Raw genomic sequence first — 20758 nt, forward strand, 5'->3', positions numbered from 1 at the left:
TAGATAAATAGATAAATAGATAGATAGATAGATAGATACACTCCATTATTCTCTTCACGTATGTGCTGATTACCAGTTGTAAATAAAGGAATAAATCCAGCATGCCCACACAGAAAGGCTTAACCTTTTTATGAATGGGTAAAATAATTGGTAAGCTGTCATTTACATAGTTTTTTTGTTGATGCTCAACAATTTGGTGAAAAAAAGTAGAAAATGTGTCAAGCTAATTTTCTGAAATGAACAGACTATTGTTTAACTCTAACCTGACCTGAAGAAAAACAACTGGCTTGAATATTGGCCTTACAGTATTGATGCTTTTTCTGTTTTTGATAATTCCTGCATTATTTCCCATTTTTATTATTATATTGTTACCTTTCAAATTGTTGCATTCTAGTCTGCATTTCTAATTACGCAGCATCTCAAAGGTTTTTCAGCCAAAACTTAGTAACAAAGAGCAATTCATTTTATCTCATACTATATTATACTAACTATATTCTACTATACCTACTATATTATATGTGCATGCCGGTGTTGTATCACTGGACAGTATCTTTGAGACCATTCACCCAGCCTGGACTGAGATAATGAGTCCAGGACTTTGACACCAGCCGTTCTGCACATTCAGACCCGACTGCTTATATTGAAACCATTTTGTAGACGGTGCTTTCCTTAAGTTTTTATAGTGTTTGACTGATGAAAGGAAAAGGGATGAATTCATGCCTACCAAAAGTACAATAGTAAACAGCTGCTTTCTAAAACTTGCCAGATGAATAGACCACAGTTAAATGACAATCATTGATATGGATGTCCCATGTCCAAACAATGCACGCAAGTTTTGAGGCTCTTTTATTTTCAACACGCTTAAAAGAACCACTGTACAATCAATGTCCCTTCTTCATAAAGCAGAAAAACACATATCATTTTCTGTGTAGTTTTGCAACGGCAGAGAAACTACTCATTTGCAAAGATTTACTTCAATAAAAACACCAGATGTGGTAAACAACCATCACTTGCCATCACATCTGGTCTCTCTCTCTCTCTCTCTTTCTCTCTCTCTCTCTAAAAGCCCTAAAATATACATATATACATATATATATATATATATATATATATATATATAGTACTATATAGATTATCTTTCTATATATTATTTAGGGCTGTAGTATGCAGCCAAAAATCCAGGGGATGTTTTTTTTTTTTTGTGGTAATAAACGTAATACAATTTTTTTTCTGCCACATGCCGTTGTTTTGTCATTGATTACACTATTCAAGATTCTTTTGTACCTTAAAATGATGTTTGCAAAATCGTTTCAGTGTTTCATTAACTCATTGGAATGAGACATAAGAATAATGGTAATAGTAACAGTAATGGACAATTCCGCTCCCAACCTGTAGGGGGCACGAAGAGGAAAAGTGCTTTGGTGCCTACAGTACAGGTACTGGTTGACAAGTAGCTAAAGGTAATGTAATTCTTGGTGGGTAACATAAGATTGCGACACAGTTCAACACGCTCAATTACACAGTTATAACTAACGTTAACTGTATAGATAGACGACTAATCTAATTGGTCATTTTAACTAGCTAACACCTCAGTTAGCGTAACCGATTTTAGCCGCCTTTACAGTTAGCTACATTTACAAGACAAAACAGCAAAGCAGGGGAACTGTACTGTAGGTACCAATCTGAATGTAGCTACCTTGTGTTTTTTTTTTCCTTCGATTTATTTCTTTGTTTTTCTTTAGAATTTAAACTCTGCCCTGACTCGTGGGGTCAATCAGCCGGCCTTGCCAGTGTGAATGTCCAGTCTGGACCTGCCTTTCACACAACTACAGGCTATTCAGTCAATGGTGTTTGGCATGTTGTAAGAACCTAATATAATTTCCTGCTCTTCCTTTTCTTCTCTGCAAGGTGTTGGGTTTGTTTGTCTTCACACAACAATAAATACACTCAATAAATTGGCTTCTATAAATGGATAATACAAATAACATTAAAATTCAATAATACAAGAATCCTACTGACAATTATATTTAGTAAAGACAATTAGCAGCACACATCCTCAGTGGTTCAATTGTTAATTTCTGTTAGAGAGCCTGTGGTGCATAATCAGCAGATCAATTCTCTTTTTTCTCATTTTTTTGTCAGTTTGGTTATAGGAAGCATTTCTAAGCTTTGCTTTTCACCATGAGGTCCTCATCTGGTGTTAATTTCATACACACTTCAAACATTTTGACGCATGTGCTTTTATATTTTACAAATCTTGTTGTTTTTTTGTGTGAAAATTTGCAAAAACAGAACAAAAGTGAGCCTGACTTCACTGTTGGTATTAAGTGTAAATATGAGATGATATTGCAACACTGATCTCCTGTGTTTGGCAGGTGCTTTGAGCCACAAAAATCAGGAGTGATGGTCAGCACTCATATCAATTACATAAGCTATCATTTATTATTTTTATTTAGATAGTTACAGTAATATAGTCATTCTTGCTTAAAATTTATTTTTTAACCGTGTTAAACTGTAATGAGCTGCAGTCAGTAAAAAGAGGGTGCATTCAAACTGAAGCAGTTGCCCATGTGGCAATGCACAACACATTCAGTGCCTGATCCATTTCAGATTTGCAAAAAATCGATATTGCATATAATTAAAGAATGTTATTGTTGCAAGAAAAAAACAGTGATTGCTTTAACAGACTCATCTCAATTTTGAGTAAACAGACTGGTAGTGTAGTCATTTCTCAGGCTTTTCCGCTTGGATTGCAACGCAGCTTGACAGCTCAGTAAAAACCTCTGAGCCCTTTGATCATGATATGCTCATTTCTGCATCGCTCCAATCCAAGAGGGAGTCCCTCTTTAGTGACAACTCGAGTAAGATGGAGCTAAAAAGGATGTTAGAGCAACTTCATGGGGTATTTCTCAGTCTCCCTCGATCTATCTTTTCCTGGCATTTTTTAAAACAGATACTGTTAAAGCAAAAGATAGGTAAGGGATAGAGCGATATCAACAGTTCTATGTAAGTAAGCCCCATTGAGATAGAGAGCACAAAGCTGACACGTGAGGGGCAGAGAAGGTTTAAGTTTTGATATCTAAAACTTTCAGAAGCAGATTGTGTTCAGAAATGACGCTCTGGTAAACATGTCCAGAAATCAGACCTTTAATTCCACGTTAATCCTCTTTTCTGCAGCCCTGTCCATGGCTGACACGGTTGCCCCGTGGAAAAGCCTGCTACGTATTTGGATCGCTGGCTTTGAAGTCCGATGTTTCTATTGGCTTCCTACATGGTAGCTTTCCCACAACACTTCTTGGGATTAAAAACACTGTTTGTTTGTTGTTACAGTATTACAGTATAGTTTCTACTATGATGTTTTTCAGCCAACTGCAACATTACAGTATGTTACTACTAAATATAGTTTTGTCTTTTTTGACCATTTCTCTAGATCCAGTTTGAATTGCATTGTTTTTTAAAGAATTACTGTAGTAAGCCTCTGCTAGGTAGATTTATGTTGTTGCATTTATGTGTGGTAATTGAGTCATCACAAATGAATAGAAGGTCCCTGTTATACCCTCTGGGTTTCGTTTAACAGAGATGGCTCACACTGAACATAATAAATATGAAATCTTTAGTCGACAGTCATTATCACCATATGGGATTGCAGCTGAAGGTTATATCAGAATCAGAATCAGAATCAGAAATACTTTATTGATCCCCGAAGGGACACTCCGTGTTGTAGTTGCACAATATTATAAATAGAGTAGAAATACAGAAATAAAAAATATAAGGAATTGGATACGTACGGTATTTACATAAAGGAATGTTATTATACATATTTACATAATTCACATATTAAGGATTTGGAATGTTGAAAAGTTAAATAATAATAAAATAATAATAATAATAATGTGGTATTTGAGATTGCACCATGTCAGGCCAGTGTTATTGCACAAAACAGATATACAGATAATATTGCCGTTTCAACCTCTCTAAGTGTGTGGTGTGTGGGTGTGTGTGTGTTGTGTGGTGTGTCAGACACTTAGAGGGAGGAGTTAAAAAGTTTGATGGCCACAGGCGGAATGACTTCCTGTGGCCTCTGTAGTGCATTTTGGGAGAATGAGTCTGTCACTGAAAGTGCTCCTGTGATTGAGCAACAAGCCTGGAGTGGGTGCGAGACATTGTCCAAGATGGCATGTAGTTTGGACAGCCTTATCTGATACCCCCGACAGAGAGTCCAGATCCACCCCCACGACGTCACTGGCCTTATGTAACACTGGCCTTACAATATGTCTTATATAGAAAATATTGTAGTTGCAATGAATTGCAATAGTACAGTGTGGCAAAGGATCGAAGGTTGAGCTTTAGCCTATTATATTCTTTGTGTGTCTGTGTGGGTGTTGTGGTGTGTGTGTGTGTGTGTGTGTGTGTGTGTGTGTGTGTGTGTTTGTGTTCGTGAGAGAGATAGTTTTCCAAGAGTGCTGCAGTGAAAGTCTGGCCACGCTTCAAAAATGATAAATGATTTGATTTCATGTTTTGTTCAGCACTTTGAACATTTTTATTCTGTATTTTTTGATTCCCAAAAACTAAATTGCAGTATAACAATGCTAGGAAAAATCGAACATTGCATCCAATCCTTTATTATTTGCTTCATAAGGTACTTAGTTATGTCGCTGTCTCACTTTCCCCCAAGGTATAGACTGAGAAACGGGGGCGATGCTTCGCTGCATGCTCAGACTAGGTCGAAGGCTTTCTTATCAGCCTAATTTCCAGTTTTTGCTCTGAGCATCTAAAAACTATGTGCCATATCACCTCAAATAACGACCACATACCCCTACAGTATGATAATGTAGGTGTGTGTGTATTGCATGTTTATGCAGCTTTATGTATGTTTGAGCCAGTTTGCTTTTCTATCTCTCAATGTTTTGTCTGTTTTTTTAGCAATACTAGCACTAGAGCATGCGACTCATCAAACCTCCACAGACGCAACAGGGTAAAATCCCCCACCACACACACACACACATTGTGGATGCAGAAAGAGGTCTGGCCCTAGCGATTTGGCCTAACCTCTCTTTAACAATGCGGCATGACTTGGCACATGCTGGGCTGCTGCTCGCCCTGTGACTGCTGGGATTGCTGTTTATTGTGAGTCCACTGCTGCACATCAACTTTGATTTTAGTGTACAACACAGGCTACTTTTAAATGGTTTCCTGTATTGTGAACACACATACACACACTCACACACACACACACACCTAGAGATCTGGGGAAAGCAACACCTGTCTGCAGTTTCATATCCTGTAAACCCCACAAAACAGAAAGACAGGAGCGCTTGTTGTGTTTTGTCACGCTTTAGATCAGAACGAAACCTGCCTTGAAGCCCCTAGAACGAAGCCTGAAAACATATAGTGCATGTGCAGGTGCTGAAAGTACAGGTTGCTTCCCCACAATTCTGATTAAATGCTCCAGGAATAAAGTATTGTATAACATAGCACCTGCCTAAAGTGTTTTTCTTTTTCAGTCTCTTTCTGTCTGTGTCTCGTCTCCCCCCATTGCTCATTCTGTGTCATTCTTTCTCCTTCTTCAGATATTCGCGGTTTGCAAACCTTTATGGACCAGGCGTCTCGGCTGGGTCTGGATGTGTCCTTGCAGAGGGTGGACCGCAATGTCAGCCGAGTCTTTACTGACCTCTTCAACACGATGCACACTGAGGAGCTCAACCGGTACCGGGACACCTTGCGACGGGCCGTGTTGCTCATGAGCCCTCGTGGTGCACAGGTGTTCATCCACCAGGTAGGCTGCATTGTTGAGACTTTTCTTAAACAATGCTTCAGCGACACACTCCGAGAGACAGTGAAAACAGACAACATGTATTCCCTAAAGATGATGATCCATGATTCAAAACAAATTTGCCTGTTGTGAATGAAACATATGACCAAATATTATAGGAGATTAATTAGTTTTTTTAACTAGTTTTTGTTGGAAATGTGTCACTGAGACCAGACTAGTGACCCTTCCTTTGTTAAAACTGATGAAACTAGATGCAACTGCCTATCTCAGTGTGTGGTTCTGACCCAAATCAGATGGCAGAAATCAGATAAAGTTCAATGTGTTTGAACAGAAAAACACAGGTGCCAATATGTTGCATCACTTGTTACAAATATAACTCTGAACAGAAGAAGCAGTAGTTCTACAGTAACATGTTTATTTAGGCTTCACTGCATTGCCAGTGAAGGGATTTTTGTTTACTGTACAGATCAGCAGCACTATATATAACCCCAGGCAAAGTTCAAACAAAGTCAACTGTGTGTAGCCACAGACGATTTGCATCTTTCGTAGCTTAAATTATCCTAACATGGAAGATAAGTTCTCCTCTATTTGCTCTTTTCACATCATGTTTGCTAATTATAGAAGTTGGAATCAGGGGAAACGTATCCAACGCCAACTGTAGCGCACATCTTTTTCCTCTTTCATCTCACCTTGCTAAGTTCAAAGGACATTCCTTAATCAGCTGTCCTCTCCTCAAAAGTTCATACAACATTAACTGCTGTGTCCATGACTGACCTAAATTCCAGTAAACTAAAAATAATTAGGTTAGATGTTATGATTACAAAGAAGATGTTGCTCTGTTCTCCTCACTAGGAACAGAGAGAAGTGGGGCAGAAGTTACTTTAATCATCTGTGGGGTTTTTACTTATCATAAAGACTCAGTCAAACCATGTTGAATCATTTAGCACTGTAATGCCTTGGTATGATTATGGACTCGCGTGGCATTTAGTGGTGTTTGAGACAGTAAAACTAGTGCAACATTTAAGCCATTTGAGTGGCTTGTTCTGCCCAGCAAACGCGTCATAGTCTGACACTTAATCTTTTGCCCATCTGGCAAGGACAGTGAGACATTAATAAAACATTGAAGATTATAAAATCTCAAATGAAAAAAAATATGGGCCTCAAAAACAGGGCAGTCAACAGGGTTTTTTAAAATATGGCTACGAATATAACTGTAAAGTCTTGTCTTTACCTTGTCTATGCAATATCTACTCTACTGTTTGCATTTTTGTTAACCAGAAGGTAAATTTGTGGCCTCAGAAATGGCCTCAGAAATCCATTTAAGATACTTGGTTAGCTTTCTTGGCATCATGTACAGTAAGCAACATATTTGCTACTCAACTCCGGTCAAAGAAACATGTCATTCAAATTGGTCAACACTATAGAGTCAGCAGACCAACACATGCAGAAAATTAAAATATCGTTCATCATATGATGTAAAGTATGTAGTATGTATGTAAAGGATGTAGAGATAATAGACATTCTTATTTTAGCCTATATTATACATGTTCTTCAAACCGTCTTGCTTTTAAATACCGCTTAAAAATAATCCAATGTTATATATTAAGCTCAATGTTTAATTGTTTTGGTTTAGTTTGTATGTTTATGTTGTATGTATCAAAATGCTTTACAAAAGATATTCAATTTAGGTGTGGAATTTGCATTTTTATTGTGTTTAATGATCACTGGAAGATATGAGAGAATCCTTCTGAGACATGGGACTGTACTGAGCTGTATGTACTGTATTCCTGTCCATAACACATTTTCTTGAAGCCTCAGAAACACATGACATACATATACAGCATACATGTGATCCCTTTGCGCTAACTCATTTAATCTTTCTAAATATTGTGTGCAAATACTGTAAAAAAACAAAACAAAAAAAACGCCTCTAACAGCACAGTAAGTCAAAAACCTAAGTCAACCAAAATCATTGCACATGGTGTGACTACACTTGGCATACTGCTTTGTTCTTTTTCTGTACCCCAATTCATTTTAATTTTGCCAAGTATTTTAATCTTGCCAAGTATATTCTTTATCATTCCTCATACAATTAACACATCTTGGGGAGTAAGAATGAAGCATGCCTTTACATTCAGCACAGTTCCCAAATCCTCCTGTGAATATGTTAATAAGTTAGAAGTGAGAAAGAGATTTGTTAATTCATCAAATCTTCATTAATACCTTGGTAACTGTTGTCACGGAGCGTATCCACTCCCCACCATTGATACTGGGGGAGAAAACGTAAACATGCTTATATAAATGAAAATAGAATAATGACGATGCCTTTGAGGGTTAAGTACTCCTGAAGTCTTTCAGCAGAAGACAAGAAAAGTAAAGTTGCCATGCTGACTACAAGTTGACAGAATGCCGGATCATAAATTCCTCACAGGCATCAAATCAGTTTTGGTTTTTAATGATGGTAATGTAAATGTTGGTAATTAGTAGGATTAATGTTATCAATGGTCCTGACAATTTGCGCAAGGCATAACAAAATGAATTAATGCAGTTTTAAGAATTGTTAGTGAAACTATGTGAAGTTGATCAGCTGTTGCAGGGCAGCATTGATGTTCAACACAAAAACCCGGTTTCCCCCTCTACTCTGAATTTGTCATCTGTGTGTTTCAAAGTTCTTTCAGCTCCATTATTTTTATTTTTCATTATGTACGCTTATTCATTTTCTATACCTTTTGACATGCATGGATTACTGAACAGGCCTACATACTGTAGAGACACAAATGACAGCAAAGAAATGCATAATGACCACAAAAATGTGTAAAACACAAAGAGATGCACATTTGCTGCAAAGACATGCAAATGAGAAAGACATGCAAATGACAAAGACAAAATACGACTTTTATACGAATGACACGGCCGTGTCTCTTACTGCCTGGGTATCTTGGTCCTATGTAGAAGGGTGGGTCGTCTGTCTGTGCCCAAGGGCCCATTTTCTCGTAATGCATCCAAGCCTACTTATCCCTCTACAAGGTCAATTGGGGGTGATGGAAAAATGTCCCAAAATGCATTGGGCAGATGCAAGAGGGGCACACTTGTCAGGCAGACAGTTCATAAAAGATCAAATATTGCCAATTATCTTCATACATTTATATTCTTGAATTTGAAGTTCACATCACTAACACTAAGCATTAGCTAAAGTCATCCTAAATCACATATATTATTCTGTTCTGTTCTGTTCTGATAATGCTCTACTTCCCTTACTAACATAGTCTGCCGCAAGCCAGTTGTCACTTCTCCAGTCTGCTCTCAGGCCACAGTCATTTCTTATACTTTGAACAAGATGTATGTGTCATTGACAGTGTTTGCGGTTTTATACTGAAATTCTAGCCTCTTGTTTCTCCCGTCCAGACAGTTGCCATCTCGTCTCTCTTTCACTTTGGCCATGAGATGATGCAGCGCATTCTGTCAGCTTCAGTACCGCCTTGTTCCTGACACCCAACTACTCTCTGTTCCCTTCATGAGAGGAGAACTACACATGAGTCACGCAAGGCTTTTAAAGGGCCATAAAGTGGAATTTAAAGCTTTTAACTGTCCCGTCCAATTTCTATGTCCTTGGGTTGTATGTGTTGAGCATTTGCTAAATCACCTACAAAAAAAGATGCACATTTAGGTACAAAAACTTGACCCATTTTATAAGGTACCAAAGTCACTCTCCAATTAATTGTCATCGGTGCAGCTCCAAGCTATATATCTTGAAGACACCTAAATTAGATTTTTGGCTCTCTGGGTTCTGACTTTGGAAGATAGTCATTTATTTTCACCAACATTAATTAAAATACTTTAAGCAATTGCAATACCTGTACTGAATCTAAATTGTGAAAATGAATAGTATGCCTTAATAGTTAGTAGACTAATAAATTGAACATTTAGAGTGTATTATTATTATTATTATTATTATTATTATTATTATAATGAGGAAGTGTGCAAGCAAGCTTTTTCAGGTTACAGTTCTGCATTCGGCCTCATAGGCCTGTGAGTTTTGGTCTGTATCATCCTTTGTAATTTGTCCCAAGTTTAATGTTTCCTTATTTATTTATTTATTTGCATTTCTTCTCTCTATACTTGTGGGACAGTATAACCTCCTAAAGGTGTTGATGTGAGAGGAAACAGAATAGGTGGTGCATGCCAGTTCTGCAGTTCAGTTGATGGATGGAGCAGAGGGGCTGGGTGAGGGTTGCCTCCTGTGAGGCGGCTACACCAAGCTACGGGAGTGACAAGCGCTGCTGTTTGCTGCCAGGTAACGTGAGAGGGAGAAAGAGATGCTGCACAGGGTGGCGGGAGGGTAAAGAGAGGGAGACAGGAAGAGCAGAAATACGATGGGATACAAAGACAGGGAGAGAAATAAAGGACGGGAGGAGATGGATGTCAGGAGGAAAGGTCAGAGAACGGAAAGGGATATGGGAGCTCCTCCAACACAAAGCACTTCTGTGTGAAACAGTAATGGGTGATATCTAATGGAAGAGATGGCAGTGAAGAGAGACAACAGAGAGGAGTGCTGAGAGACTGGAACTGAGTATGGTATCTGACAGACGGTACATATTTAAGAAGGAAGGATTTTAAAACCAGTGGAAAAAGATGGCTTTTGTGCAAAGAGCTAATTAAAGAATGGGTTTAGACAGCTAAAAGCCTTTTAATCTGTACGCTGTGCATTGAAGTGTGAATGCAACACATGTGGAAAAGTTAACCATACATTTCCCCCCACTGTAATAGTCCCCCACTTCCAATGAATGAAAGGACGCATGGTTTGTTTAATTAACACTCTTGTTATTATTAGCGTTTTTTACTCATTATTTTGGACATGTTTTTCTCAATTTTTCTAAATAAATAATGGACTCTGACACTTGCAAGCCTGTCTCATTGCAGTACGTCCTGCTTATCTTTAAGTTACATCTATGCAGGAATGAAACATTTTCAGAACTGGTGACTCAGCTGTGGAACATAGGGGATGAACTGCATAATACACTCCCGGGTTATGAAAGTAAATATTATTATTATTCAACTTTGTCATATCCTGAATTTTGCACTATATTATAAAAAAAGACTTGTTTTCTTCTGTATATTTTATTTTGCATCCTGAATAAAAGTCCCCAGTTGTGTTGCAGGGCTTTGTGTGAACTGCCAAAGGATTCAAGACATACAGTAGATGACCATCACCTGCTAGAGTGGTAGTAGTGAATTAGTGGTGCCTTCTTCTAAGTTGTAGGTGCTCTTGAGTATTTTCCTTTTTCCTTAATCTGCCACTTTATCGACCATGTCTGCCAACTGAAACAACGATATATGAAGTGGTTAAAATGTTACAGCTCCATCAGCTGTAATCAAATGCTGATTTTGTGTTAAGGCATCATAATATTATTCCAATAATATATTATATGTTATAAAATAACTCTAAAAGGGATCATTCTGCCCAACAAATACTTTCACTTTAATACTTTAAGTACATTTTGCTCTTAGTACTTTTACTTTAAGACTTTTACTTTTTACAAAGCGGTGGGCTACTTTGACCTTGGTTAAAGATATGTGTACTTCATCCACCACTGCTTTACACTACCCGCTACCAATTGCAAAAACAAAGAAAGGCTTTCAGAACATACCATAACATATCTGTAAACGAATTTGACAGTGTGGCAGACAAGGTTGTGGGAAACGGATTCACTTGTCAAGACTTGAGACCATTATTCGCTGATTAAAGGTGGACGCTTGTGACACTTGAGTGTGAAGTAAACACATTTGCCCTCGTTTTTAATTGTGTTTTTATGCCAAGGACTCTTCCGTTCTATTGTCACAAGCGCTTGTGGACGGTGATTTAAAAGCGATCTGAGTTGACATGCTATTATGGGGTGCTTAGGAAAAAGACAGTGATGACGGCTTGTCTTGCTTGGGGAATTCAGTGCTGTTGGCATGACAGCTTGGGGAGGCGCAACACGCATACAAGCATGTGTAAAATTCTCATACACAACATTTAAACATAAAAGCCATGGATGGCTTTTGACAGTAAGCTCTCACTTTGTTAACATTTCTCTGTCCTTCACAATATTTGTTTGGGTATTTTCCCTTTATTGCATAGAGACAGTGGCTAGGCATGAAATGGGGAGAGAGCTGGGGGATAACACGCAGCAGGTCAGATTTGAACCCGTGCTGCTGCAGGACTCAGCCAACATGGGGTAAACGCTCTTACTGGGTGAGCTTGATGTTGCTAACTAAATTACTTATATTTACAAAAGGAGCAGAAATTGCTAAGCTATGATATAAAAACAATCTATCACAATTGTTCATTATTGTAGCTGTGCTAATTCTGTTTTGTTTTTCTACCTTTTTTTTTATATTCATGCATGCAGCACAGTTGTATCTTGGCACCTGGACTTCCCCTCTCAGACGGAATAAAGTTGGCCATGACCTGGAAGTCTTTATCCCAGCATGACTTATTAACCTGACACAGAGAGCATGGTGTTGGTGCAGGGGAGCGTAGTGCTGGCACAAACATGCTTTACATTCATGAACACACACAGAAGGATGCCCAAACATGTGCACACATTCACTGCGTCACCCCACATTTCTTCCCCAGATCCATCACTGCCAGTTCTGTCTACACCCTCTCCTTTAGTGCTAATGAGTTAGGCCGGGTGTAATTACAAAGCTCCAAAAGTACTTCTTAGCATGATTTTTTTTTTAAATGCCATGAAAAACACACTTGCCGCCATCCAGAACATTCATTCAGACTCGCCCAGAATAGGAATGAAGGCTATTGTGTGATACAGGTTGAGTGGCATCATTTGGAATTGGAGGCTGGGAGAGTTTATAGAGGTGACAAACAAAGCAACAAATTAGGGATGGCCAGTACCTAACAGGGGGAGTGCAAAGTTTTGAATAGAGGACATAGTGTGAGAGACTATACATAAATGCTCAATATTTTCTCTATATTGGGCCTAGTGTTGTTGCCGTGGCATGCCCCTTTTAATAAAAAAAAGTATATCTTTATACATCAATCACACCATCAACTTGCAGGTTGAGCTTGAAGTTGGCACAGATGAAATAAAGTGAATTTACACATGCACATACAATATGCACATATTGAAATCATGTTTAAACTGGTCCACCACTATATGGTGGAGCACTGGTTACTGGGATGGAGTCATCAGAGCGCTGTATCCTCAATAATCATCTGTTGATGGCCAGAGGTGAAAAGGTGTGTGGAGTTTATCTCGCTTAGCGTGCGCTGGTGTTGCTCCCTCCTGGCTTAACTCTTCCACCTCTGGACCCCTGTCCCCCTCTGACCTCACTGCAGCTCCTCTATTCCATTTTACTTCCAATAACAGCGTGACAAATTGAGCCTGCCAGAAAACGATCTATCATTGTCCTACATATCATCCTCCTCTGCCCTCTGTTCCCTCCTCTTCTCTATCTCTTTGTATTGCTTTACCCTTCCGTCCCTGTAACAGGAAATTCCCTCTTTTCTTTGTATTTTTCCCATCTTAATGGTTTCGTGTTTTTCTGTACATGGGCACTTTATCTTTTTGCCCTTGCCCCCTCCCCATAACCAAAAATAATAATTCATCTCCTATTTTTCTCCTCTCTTATTGCACTGCGCTTGTCTATGTCTCCATTTCTTTTCCTCTGTAAATTGTCTCCTTATCCTCTTCTGCAAACTTGTTTTGTTCTGTGATATTCTCTCTCTTTTATTTGTTCTGTCATCTCTCTGGTTGCGTTACAGATGGATACATTATGGTATTGCTTCATACACTCTTAAGTTGTCTTTATTCCCCTGCAGTCATTTAGGAACTTGGAGAAACTATAATTTGTGCAGTACAATCAAAAATAGACCCTAATATAAGTAGCAGATGTGTTGCTAGTGTGTAATTTTGTAACCCTGTGTACTTTAACACTTTTCAATACCATCCCTGGCTTGAAGCAAAACAATTTACTATAGTTGGTCTGACTAAATTCAGCCACTCCATTTTTCTCCATGATGAGCCAAGTATTATTGGAGCATGGAGAAACTGTAGTGCGCACAGAGAAAACATTAATTGCTTTTCATGATGAATGAACAAGACAATTTGACAGGTAAATAATACATGGATCACTCTCTGTCCATGATCAGTTAAAAGTCCCTCTTGGGAGCTGGTGAAAAACTCATAAATGTTCACTGTCCTAAATTTCAAATATTCTTCTTAGCATATGCATGCAATGTTCCTCCAACAGCACAGTACTTTGTAACAAAGTAGTTTACTCCAAAACTATGTATTCATGTACATATTTCATGAGAGGGTGGAATAATCAAGAGAAATGGTTATACATCCAAACTCTGGTACTGAAATTGAAACTGGGGCAGTTGGCAAGCTCTTTACTTGATGGATTGCTATTACTTACACGTAAGTATAAATCATCTAATGATAATAATTAGATGACAGTAATTTGCCTTTGCATAAGTAATGCTGGAGAATTAAAACTGTCTTGTATTTCTGGTGATGGCTTCTACCTTACCTTATACACAATCAATGTCTGGAGGACTTTTTAATATTTGGTAAAGGGCCTTTACCTGGCAATAGCTTAGGCCATAGGGCCTTGGGATGGGAACCAGAGGGTCACTGGTTCAAGTCCCCGTACGGACTGTAGATTAGCTGGAGGTAGCTGAGCACTGCCAAGGTACCCTTGAGCAAGGCACAATACCCTCCCCAACCGCTCAGGCTGCTGTTCCAACACTAGCAGCCCAATCACTCCGACATCTCACCATTTGTGCATAAATAGGTCCTGAGCATATGTATAGTGATTTCTAACAAACAGAGTGTAAATTGTAATTTCTCCACTAGGGACCAATTAAAAGTGTAAAATTTAAATTATTTAATAATATAAAGAGTGAGTAACTTTTTTATATACTGATGATGCTGGTGATAAAATTGATTATCATGATGATGATAAGGAAAGTGATGAAAACAACAATATTGGCACCACTGCCTCACAGCTGATGGCTTCCTAATCTCTGTGATTGCTCTAACCTTGTCCTTTATGCTTCTACTCAATAAGAAAAGGAAATGTAACGCAGACGGCTGTATAGAACAAAACGCAATCTCATTTTATGTATTTCAGTGGCAGCACCTTAAACAAAGTCTTGTCTTGACAGAGGGTGATAAACTCTTGATTGATGTTCACGATTATGAGTCATGCTTAGCATTATTGAAACAGTAAACCTCTTGAGCAATTTTTATTTCTTCAGGGAAATGGTTAATCTCGTAAAAGGCACCCGGTGAAGTCGATCTCATTTATCTGCTGACCTCTAGAGTTGTACACAAGTGTCAGAAGTCCTTTAAATAGCAGTGTTGCTCTCTCTGAGCCTGTTTTTCTCTCTTTTTCTGTAAATCAGCCAACCATAGGATTGGAGCACACAAAAAAATATGGTTAAAATGTGTGAAGTGCACACTTTGTGTTTAATTTGTAGAGACTAATTGAGACATTTCTAAGTTTTTGCAAAACAGTTGTGTAGTTCACAATCTTTTTAAATTGGAACAGTAAAAATTACAGTCACTTTGTCTGTATAAATGAATAGCTTTATCACTCTGTATATTTGTCTCCCTGCAGCATTATGTGAGATGCAATTATACCAAAACGCTACAATATTGTTGGAAGGTTCTGTCTCTGTAAAAAGTGTTGCTGTGTGCTCAGGATTATTGCCCCATTCCCAAGTGGCAAACTCAAAATACAGTAAGAGTTATAAGAGTAATTGCAAAGCCAACCACTTGGAAAACAAGTACTATATTGGTACCCAGCACACAGCGTATCATTGTCCAAAAGCTCTTGAGAAAATGTTCAATTAAAGTACAGCTCCACTGGAAAGATTATAAATATAAACTCCCGTTCAGGTGTCCTCCCTTTTCTACCCTGTTGTACTTGCTTGCTTTTTCCTGTCCTTATTTTGCTTGTACAGAAATATGTATGAGTGAGTGTTCAACATGTGCACATGTATATTCATATGTTCCTTTGATGTGTCCTTTGCAGGTCTGGCATGACACCCAAATGTAAACTATATAACCATCAATATTGGGGTAGTTACTCAAAAAAGTAATAGATTACACAGTACCAGTTACTTTTAAAAAGTAATGACTTACATTACTACATTGCATTAACACATTGTAACGTAATATACTGGTCACATTACTTTTGGATTACTCCGTAACATCACCTGAGATGCACCATAACTTACTTGCCAAATAACAATATAAAGTTAAACCTCATGTATGTTTAGATCAACACAAACCCTTATAATAATGATAATTTCAAGAAGTAGGGGAGAGTGAGGTAAGATGACCCAGTTTTTACTTATATGATCTCCATGCCAGGGAAATTGAGACAGAAGTACAATATAGACCTCAACTGTTAATTTGGGATGTTGCCTATCAACTGAAAATATATAAAAATGCACCTATGACAAAGAGCCTTAAAAATATGACCTCAGGAAAAAAAAGTGGTCATGTGACTCAACATACCCCAGACTAGGGGTAATTGATCCCAAGCAGTGGGTAAATTGACCATCCTATTTTTCACGTTTTAATGCAAACATAATAAAAAAATAAAAGAACTTGCCTCTTTAAAAGAAATCTTTTAATAATACACTCACCTTTCCAAACAATGTTATTCTTTTTTTTATTTTTGTGTAGGTGAACAATAGTTAATAACATTTCTGTTAAGTGAAGGACTGCCAGCATAGTTTTCAGCAGCAAGAAATATGGTTATATGCTGTATTTCTTATGCTGTTAATCAAATTATGTCCAAACACATTTTCTTTGAATGCAAAGGTGGCTTTGTCTTTGTCAGTGCTCCTTCATATTCTTCTGAGGAATCTTGCATTAACTTCATTACCCTCAAGGCTCTCAACCAAGCCAATATAATGGTAGCTGTTGCATTTGGTCGCAAAATTCACAATGATAAAGTTAACAACTGACAGATCTGAGATGTCTGGTTCACTACTCTCATCCTGGGAACTCTCACACACAGAAGTGTCATCAAGTGGGATGGTAACGTCACTCTCCTCAGAGCTGCTGTACACTGGGGTTTTCTGCTTGGTTTGTTTCTTCTTGGATTTTCCTTGTTCTTTGATGTGGTTACTTAGCTTTCAGTTTGTTTTTCCTCTTTTCATGTTCCATTTCTATTGCCTGCTTTTCAGTTGTATCAGTCAGGATCCTAGTCTTCACCTGCTTTCTCTTTGTCTGTGCCCTAGGCTTCTGGCTTTTGGGTAAGTGTAGAATTTCAGTGGGAGACACATATCCAGGGGAGGTGAGGAGTGAATCTCTCCCACATGTTGAAGACATGCCTGTGAAGGACACTCCGCAGAGGTGGAAGTTGAAGCCATGGGTGGATCTTCTTTAGAAGTAGACAACACATCAGGGTTTGAACAGGATGTGATGGCCCCCACTTGTTTCTTTCCCTTTTCCGCCACAACTTGCTTTGGTGTCGGCACTGTTGTGACACCTGTTTCATTAACTTTGTGCATCATGTTTGGAGGGAATATAAACCTAAAAAATAAAGACAAGAGCCATGATGAAAAAAAATCTGAATTGTTTAGCTTTTCAAGCAATGCTAAAATCATACTAAACAGCCCTGAATACATATCCTGGTAACTGTGGCTGATCAGTAAACACATGCCAATGTATTGTACAGTAAATGTACTTTACTCTTGTATCATGCCATACTTGCCATTCAATTGTATTAGTATTATGGAATATTTTAATTCTGTCACTTGTCCATCACTTTGGTCAGATTGTCAAAGAACTCCTCGACTGTAGTTTTGTTGAAGGCCCTAGCTCTTCCCAAAGATGTGGCTTCAGGCATACAACAGGAGAGATGGCGGAAACCACAGATGTAAGCCTTGTCTTAATAAATAATGTAATTTCTTGCACACCCTACCCGCTAAGCCTTCTCTGTCCAGTTGTTGGGGACAGAGATGTTGTTTTTCTGTGCAAACTGGAATGCCAGTTCACAGCATTTCTTTGGAGTGAGGCCATGGAACTGCTCAGCCAACTTTTTGATGTGATCGTCAAGCTCCTTTTCCACCTCTTCTGTGAAGACCCTCTTGGCTTCTGCTGTTCCACTGTATCCTACTGTTTTGACTTTCTTTACCTCCTTCTTTTTTATGTACCTCCGCAGTGTTGACCTGTCAATATTTCTGTCCTTCGCCACTGATCAGATGGATTTTCCGCCCTCAACATCAATGGCTGCTCTCTCCATCTCTTCTAAGGGTGTTGAGCCCCAGTTGGTTCATCTTTTGTATGTTCTTGGCATGGGTAGCTTTAATCCCTGCAATGTGTAAAATAAGGTTAACAGTAGGTCTGCACGATTAATCGTTGTAAAATCGTGATCTCCATTCACCCTGTTTTACGATTTTTAAACGTAGACTGTATAAAATAGGTTTTAAAGAGCTCCCAAGCACTGCAATGCTCTCCCTTCTCTTTATTGAAGCCTCTATGTTTACAGGCTTGTGGTGACAAGAAAGGTGCTATAGGCAAAAAAATCTGTGTTTGGTACTGCCAATTTGTTTTGTTATGGTTGTCATTTGCTTTGGCACAACAGCTAGTATACCTGCACTGCAGAAAATTTACTTTAACAAGCAATGTGTTTTTGTGAAGTCCTTCAGAATGTATGGTCACATGACACCAAATGTGCAAAGATGCAACAGGGGATGAGTCATCTTACCCACTGGGTCATCTTACCCACTGGGTCATCTTACCCCGCTCTCCCTACTGGCGCCGTCTGCTCTTCATAACCTGCATTTTGCCCAGTTTGTTTTGGAAAGACGGCAATTCAACAAGCCCACTTATCTCTGCTTTGTTTACCTGCAGTTGAAAGTCAAGTCTTGGCTGCTAGGTTGGTGACGGAAACATGCTCTTTTTGTCTGCGTCTCAGGGTCCGGGGGTCTTTAGCAACTAGCTTAGGTTAGATGTTGTGTTTGTGGCGGTGGAGAGGTGTTGTTGACCACGGCATAATTTACACTTTACAATCAAGTTTTTGTCTTTTCGCGCAACTCATTTGAAGTAATAGGCATACCTAAATCCCTCAAAAGCTGTCTTAAGTGGTGGCTTTGTCATTTTTGTTTTGTCCACTTGGACGAGTGTTATGGTGTTGTGCAAACACGCATGAAAACGGACGCTTGATATGTAATTCTCTCCTCATGTTATGCAGATAGTTGAAGAACTGGTAACGCAATAAATTTTTGATGAGCAACTGTTATGTGATTACTGAGTTACCAACAGTAATGTGTTACATTACTGCATTACAGACAAATGTAATCTGATTACAGTAACACATTACCCCCAACACTAATAACTATATACAGTACTGTATACATTTATGCATAACTACGGTATGTAAAGACATGCAGTCTGCATTATATCAATGAGGAACTGTATGCTCAGTTTAGAAACAGGAGATTTTCTAAAATGAATTGTTTTGTATTTTTCAGTATCTTTCTCAAATATCAGTCCATTTATGTCTTTGGGATATTACCGGAACAGCTTGATATTACCGCTTTTACAATTAAACAAGAAACTGTTTCTACTTAGTCTTACATAGAACAATGTTCACTGTGTGTAGTTTCCAGTAACACATAATTTGATTGACTATTAAATTTGAATAGCTTACAAAGGTATATAGATTCCCACATATCCATAACCATGGGTGTTATGGATTTAGTCACAACCATTTAATGAGGCTATTATTTGCGTAATAGGTCATCAACACCTCAGTGCAGAAACCTGCTGTTCTAAGAAGAGTTTTTCCCAACAAGCCTGTGGGAGTTTCATACAGCTGTGAGTGCTTCTGCATTAGCATTAGCAGATTTATTTTGCATTGGAAGCATTGAATGAAATCCTTAACCGATTCTGATGTAAAAAAAAACAAAGTGCACTCAGAAGAGAAACACTGTAAATGCAAATGTGTAAGTGAGCACAGGGGACATATTTTGAACTCGTATTTTAAACTCTGCTAAGAATTTTGCTTGATGTTTATGTGCCAACACTTATTTAATTTAAGCGTCATTTTAGAGCTAGAATATTTCAGCATTGTCATGCCAACAAGCCTTCCGTCAAAATGAAATTTGGGCCATGCCAGCAAGGTATTTCATGAATCTGTGAATTCATATTTTTTGCTTTTGCTTCCATTCATCTGCCCTTCTAAACTCTTGTTTACTTTTCTCCAAAGGGCATCGTGACAGCTATTACTGAAGCATTCTTACTTTTCTTGATCCCCATGTGATAACTATTTTTGCACTCACACACACACACACACATGGGCACATGCACACACGCGAGCAAGCAAGCCTGCATACAGGCACACACACTGATATAACATGACAGGGTTTTTGAGGTGCCACATTCAGCCACGGGCATTGTGAACTGTGTCTGTGTTCTTACCCAAAGCAGATAAAGAAACGTAAGAGTTTCTAAGTCTCCCAGACTTTCCAAGAAATAGACATTTGCTGTCTCATTACAGTAATAATCAGGACAACCCCCAAAGAGCAAAAAAATAATCATAGTAACAACAGAAAGTGGTGAAAGTAGTTATTATAAAACTACATAGCCTTGGTGACATTTAAGAACTGCAGAATAAAAGCAAAGGTTTTCCTGCCCTTTCTCCTTTCCAGAAGACATACCATGTACCTTGCTGCATTCAGCTAAAAACTTCAATGAATTACATTATAAAGAATTTGACAAGCATGAATTCAGCCTGCCGTACCCTTCTTTCTCTGTCTGTCTTTGATTGTCTTCTATTCATGTTAGTCTTTTCCTCTAATTTTCTCGGTGGTGCAATTATCAAGCTAACGAGTAAACTTGAATCTAATTGACCTATTGGTTGCTTAGTCTCCTGTGCTGCTTCCTACACACAGTGGATCATAAAAGCAGCTAGAGTTGTACAATGGAATTCATCTAGGTTCATGTCCACATGAAA

The 20758-nt window shown here is 38.5% G+C and overlaps 1 protein-coding gene across 3 annotated transcripts in view; it reads left to right on the forward strand.

Annotated features, from left to right (window-relative positions):
- Positions 1–20758, forward strand: part of grid1a (glutamate receptor, ionotropic, delta 1a) — a 251913-nt gene that overhangs the window by 164345 nt on the left and 66810 nt on the right. For all 3 annotated transcript variants that reach the window (XM_032540950.1, XM_032540948.1, XM_032540949.1), the window contains exon 4: positions 5571–5776. In XM_032540950.1, coding sequence (XP_032396841.1) covers positions 5571–5776 — 206 coding nt within the window. The remainder of the gene's footprint in view (positions 1–5570; positions 5777–20758) is intronic.

This window comes from Etheostoma spectabile, chromosome 17, assembly GCF_008692095.1.
Source record: "Etheostoma spectabile isolate EspeVRDwgs_2016 chromosome 17, UIUC_Espe_1.0, whole genome shotgun sequence".
In the NCBI taxonomy this organism is placed as follows: Eukaryota; Metazoa; Chordata; class Actinopteri; order Perciformes; family Percidae; genus Etheostoma; species Etheostoma spectabile.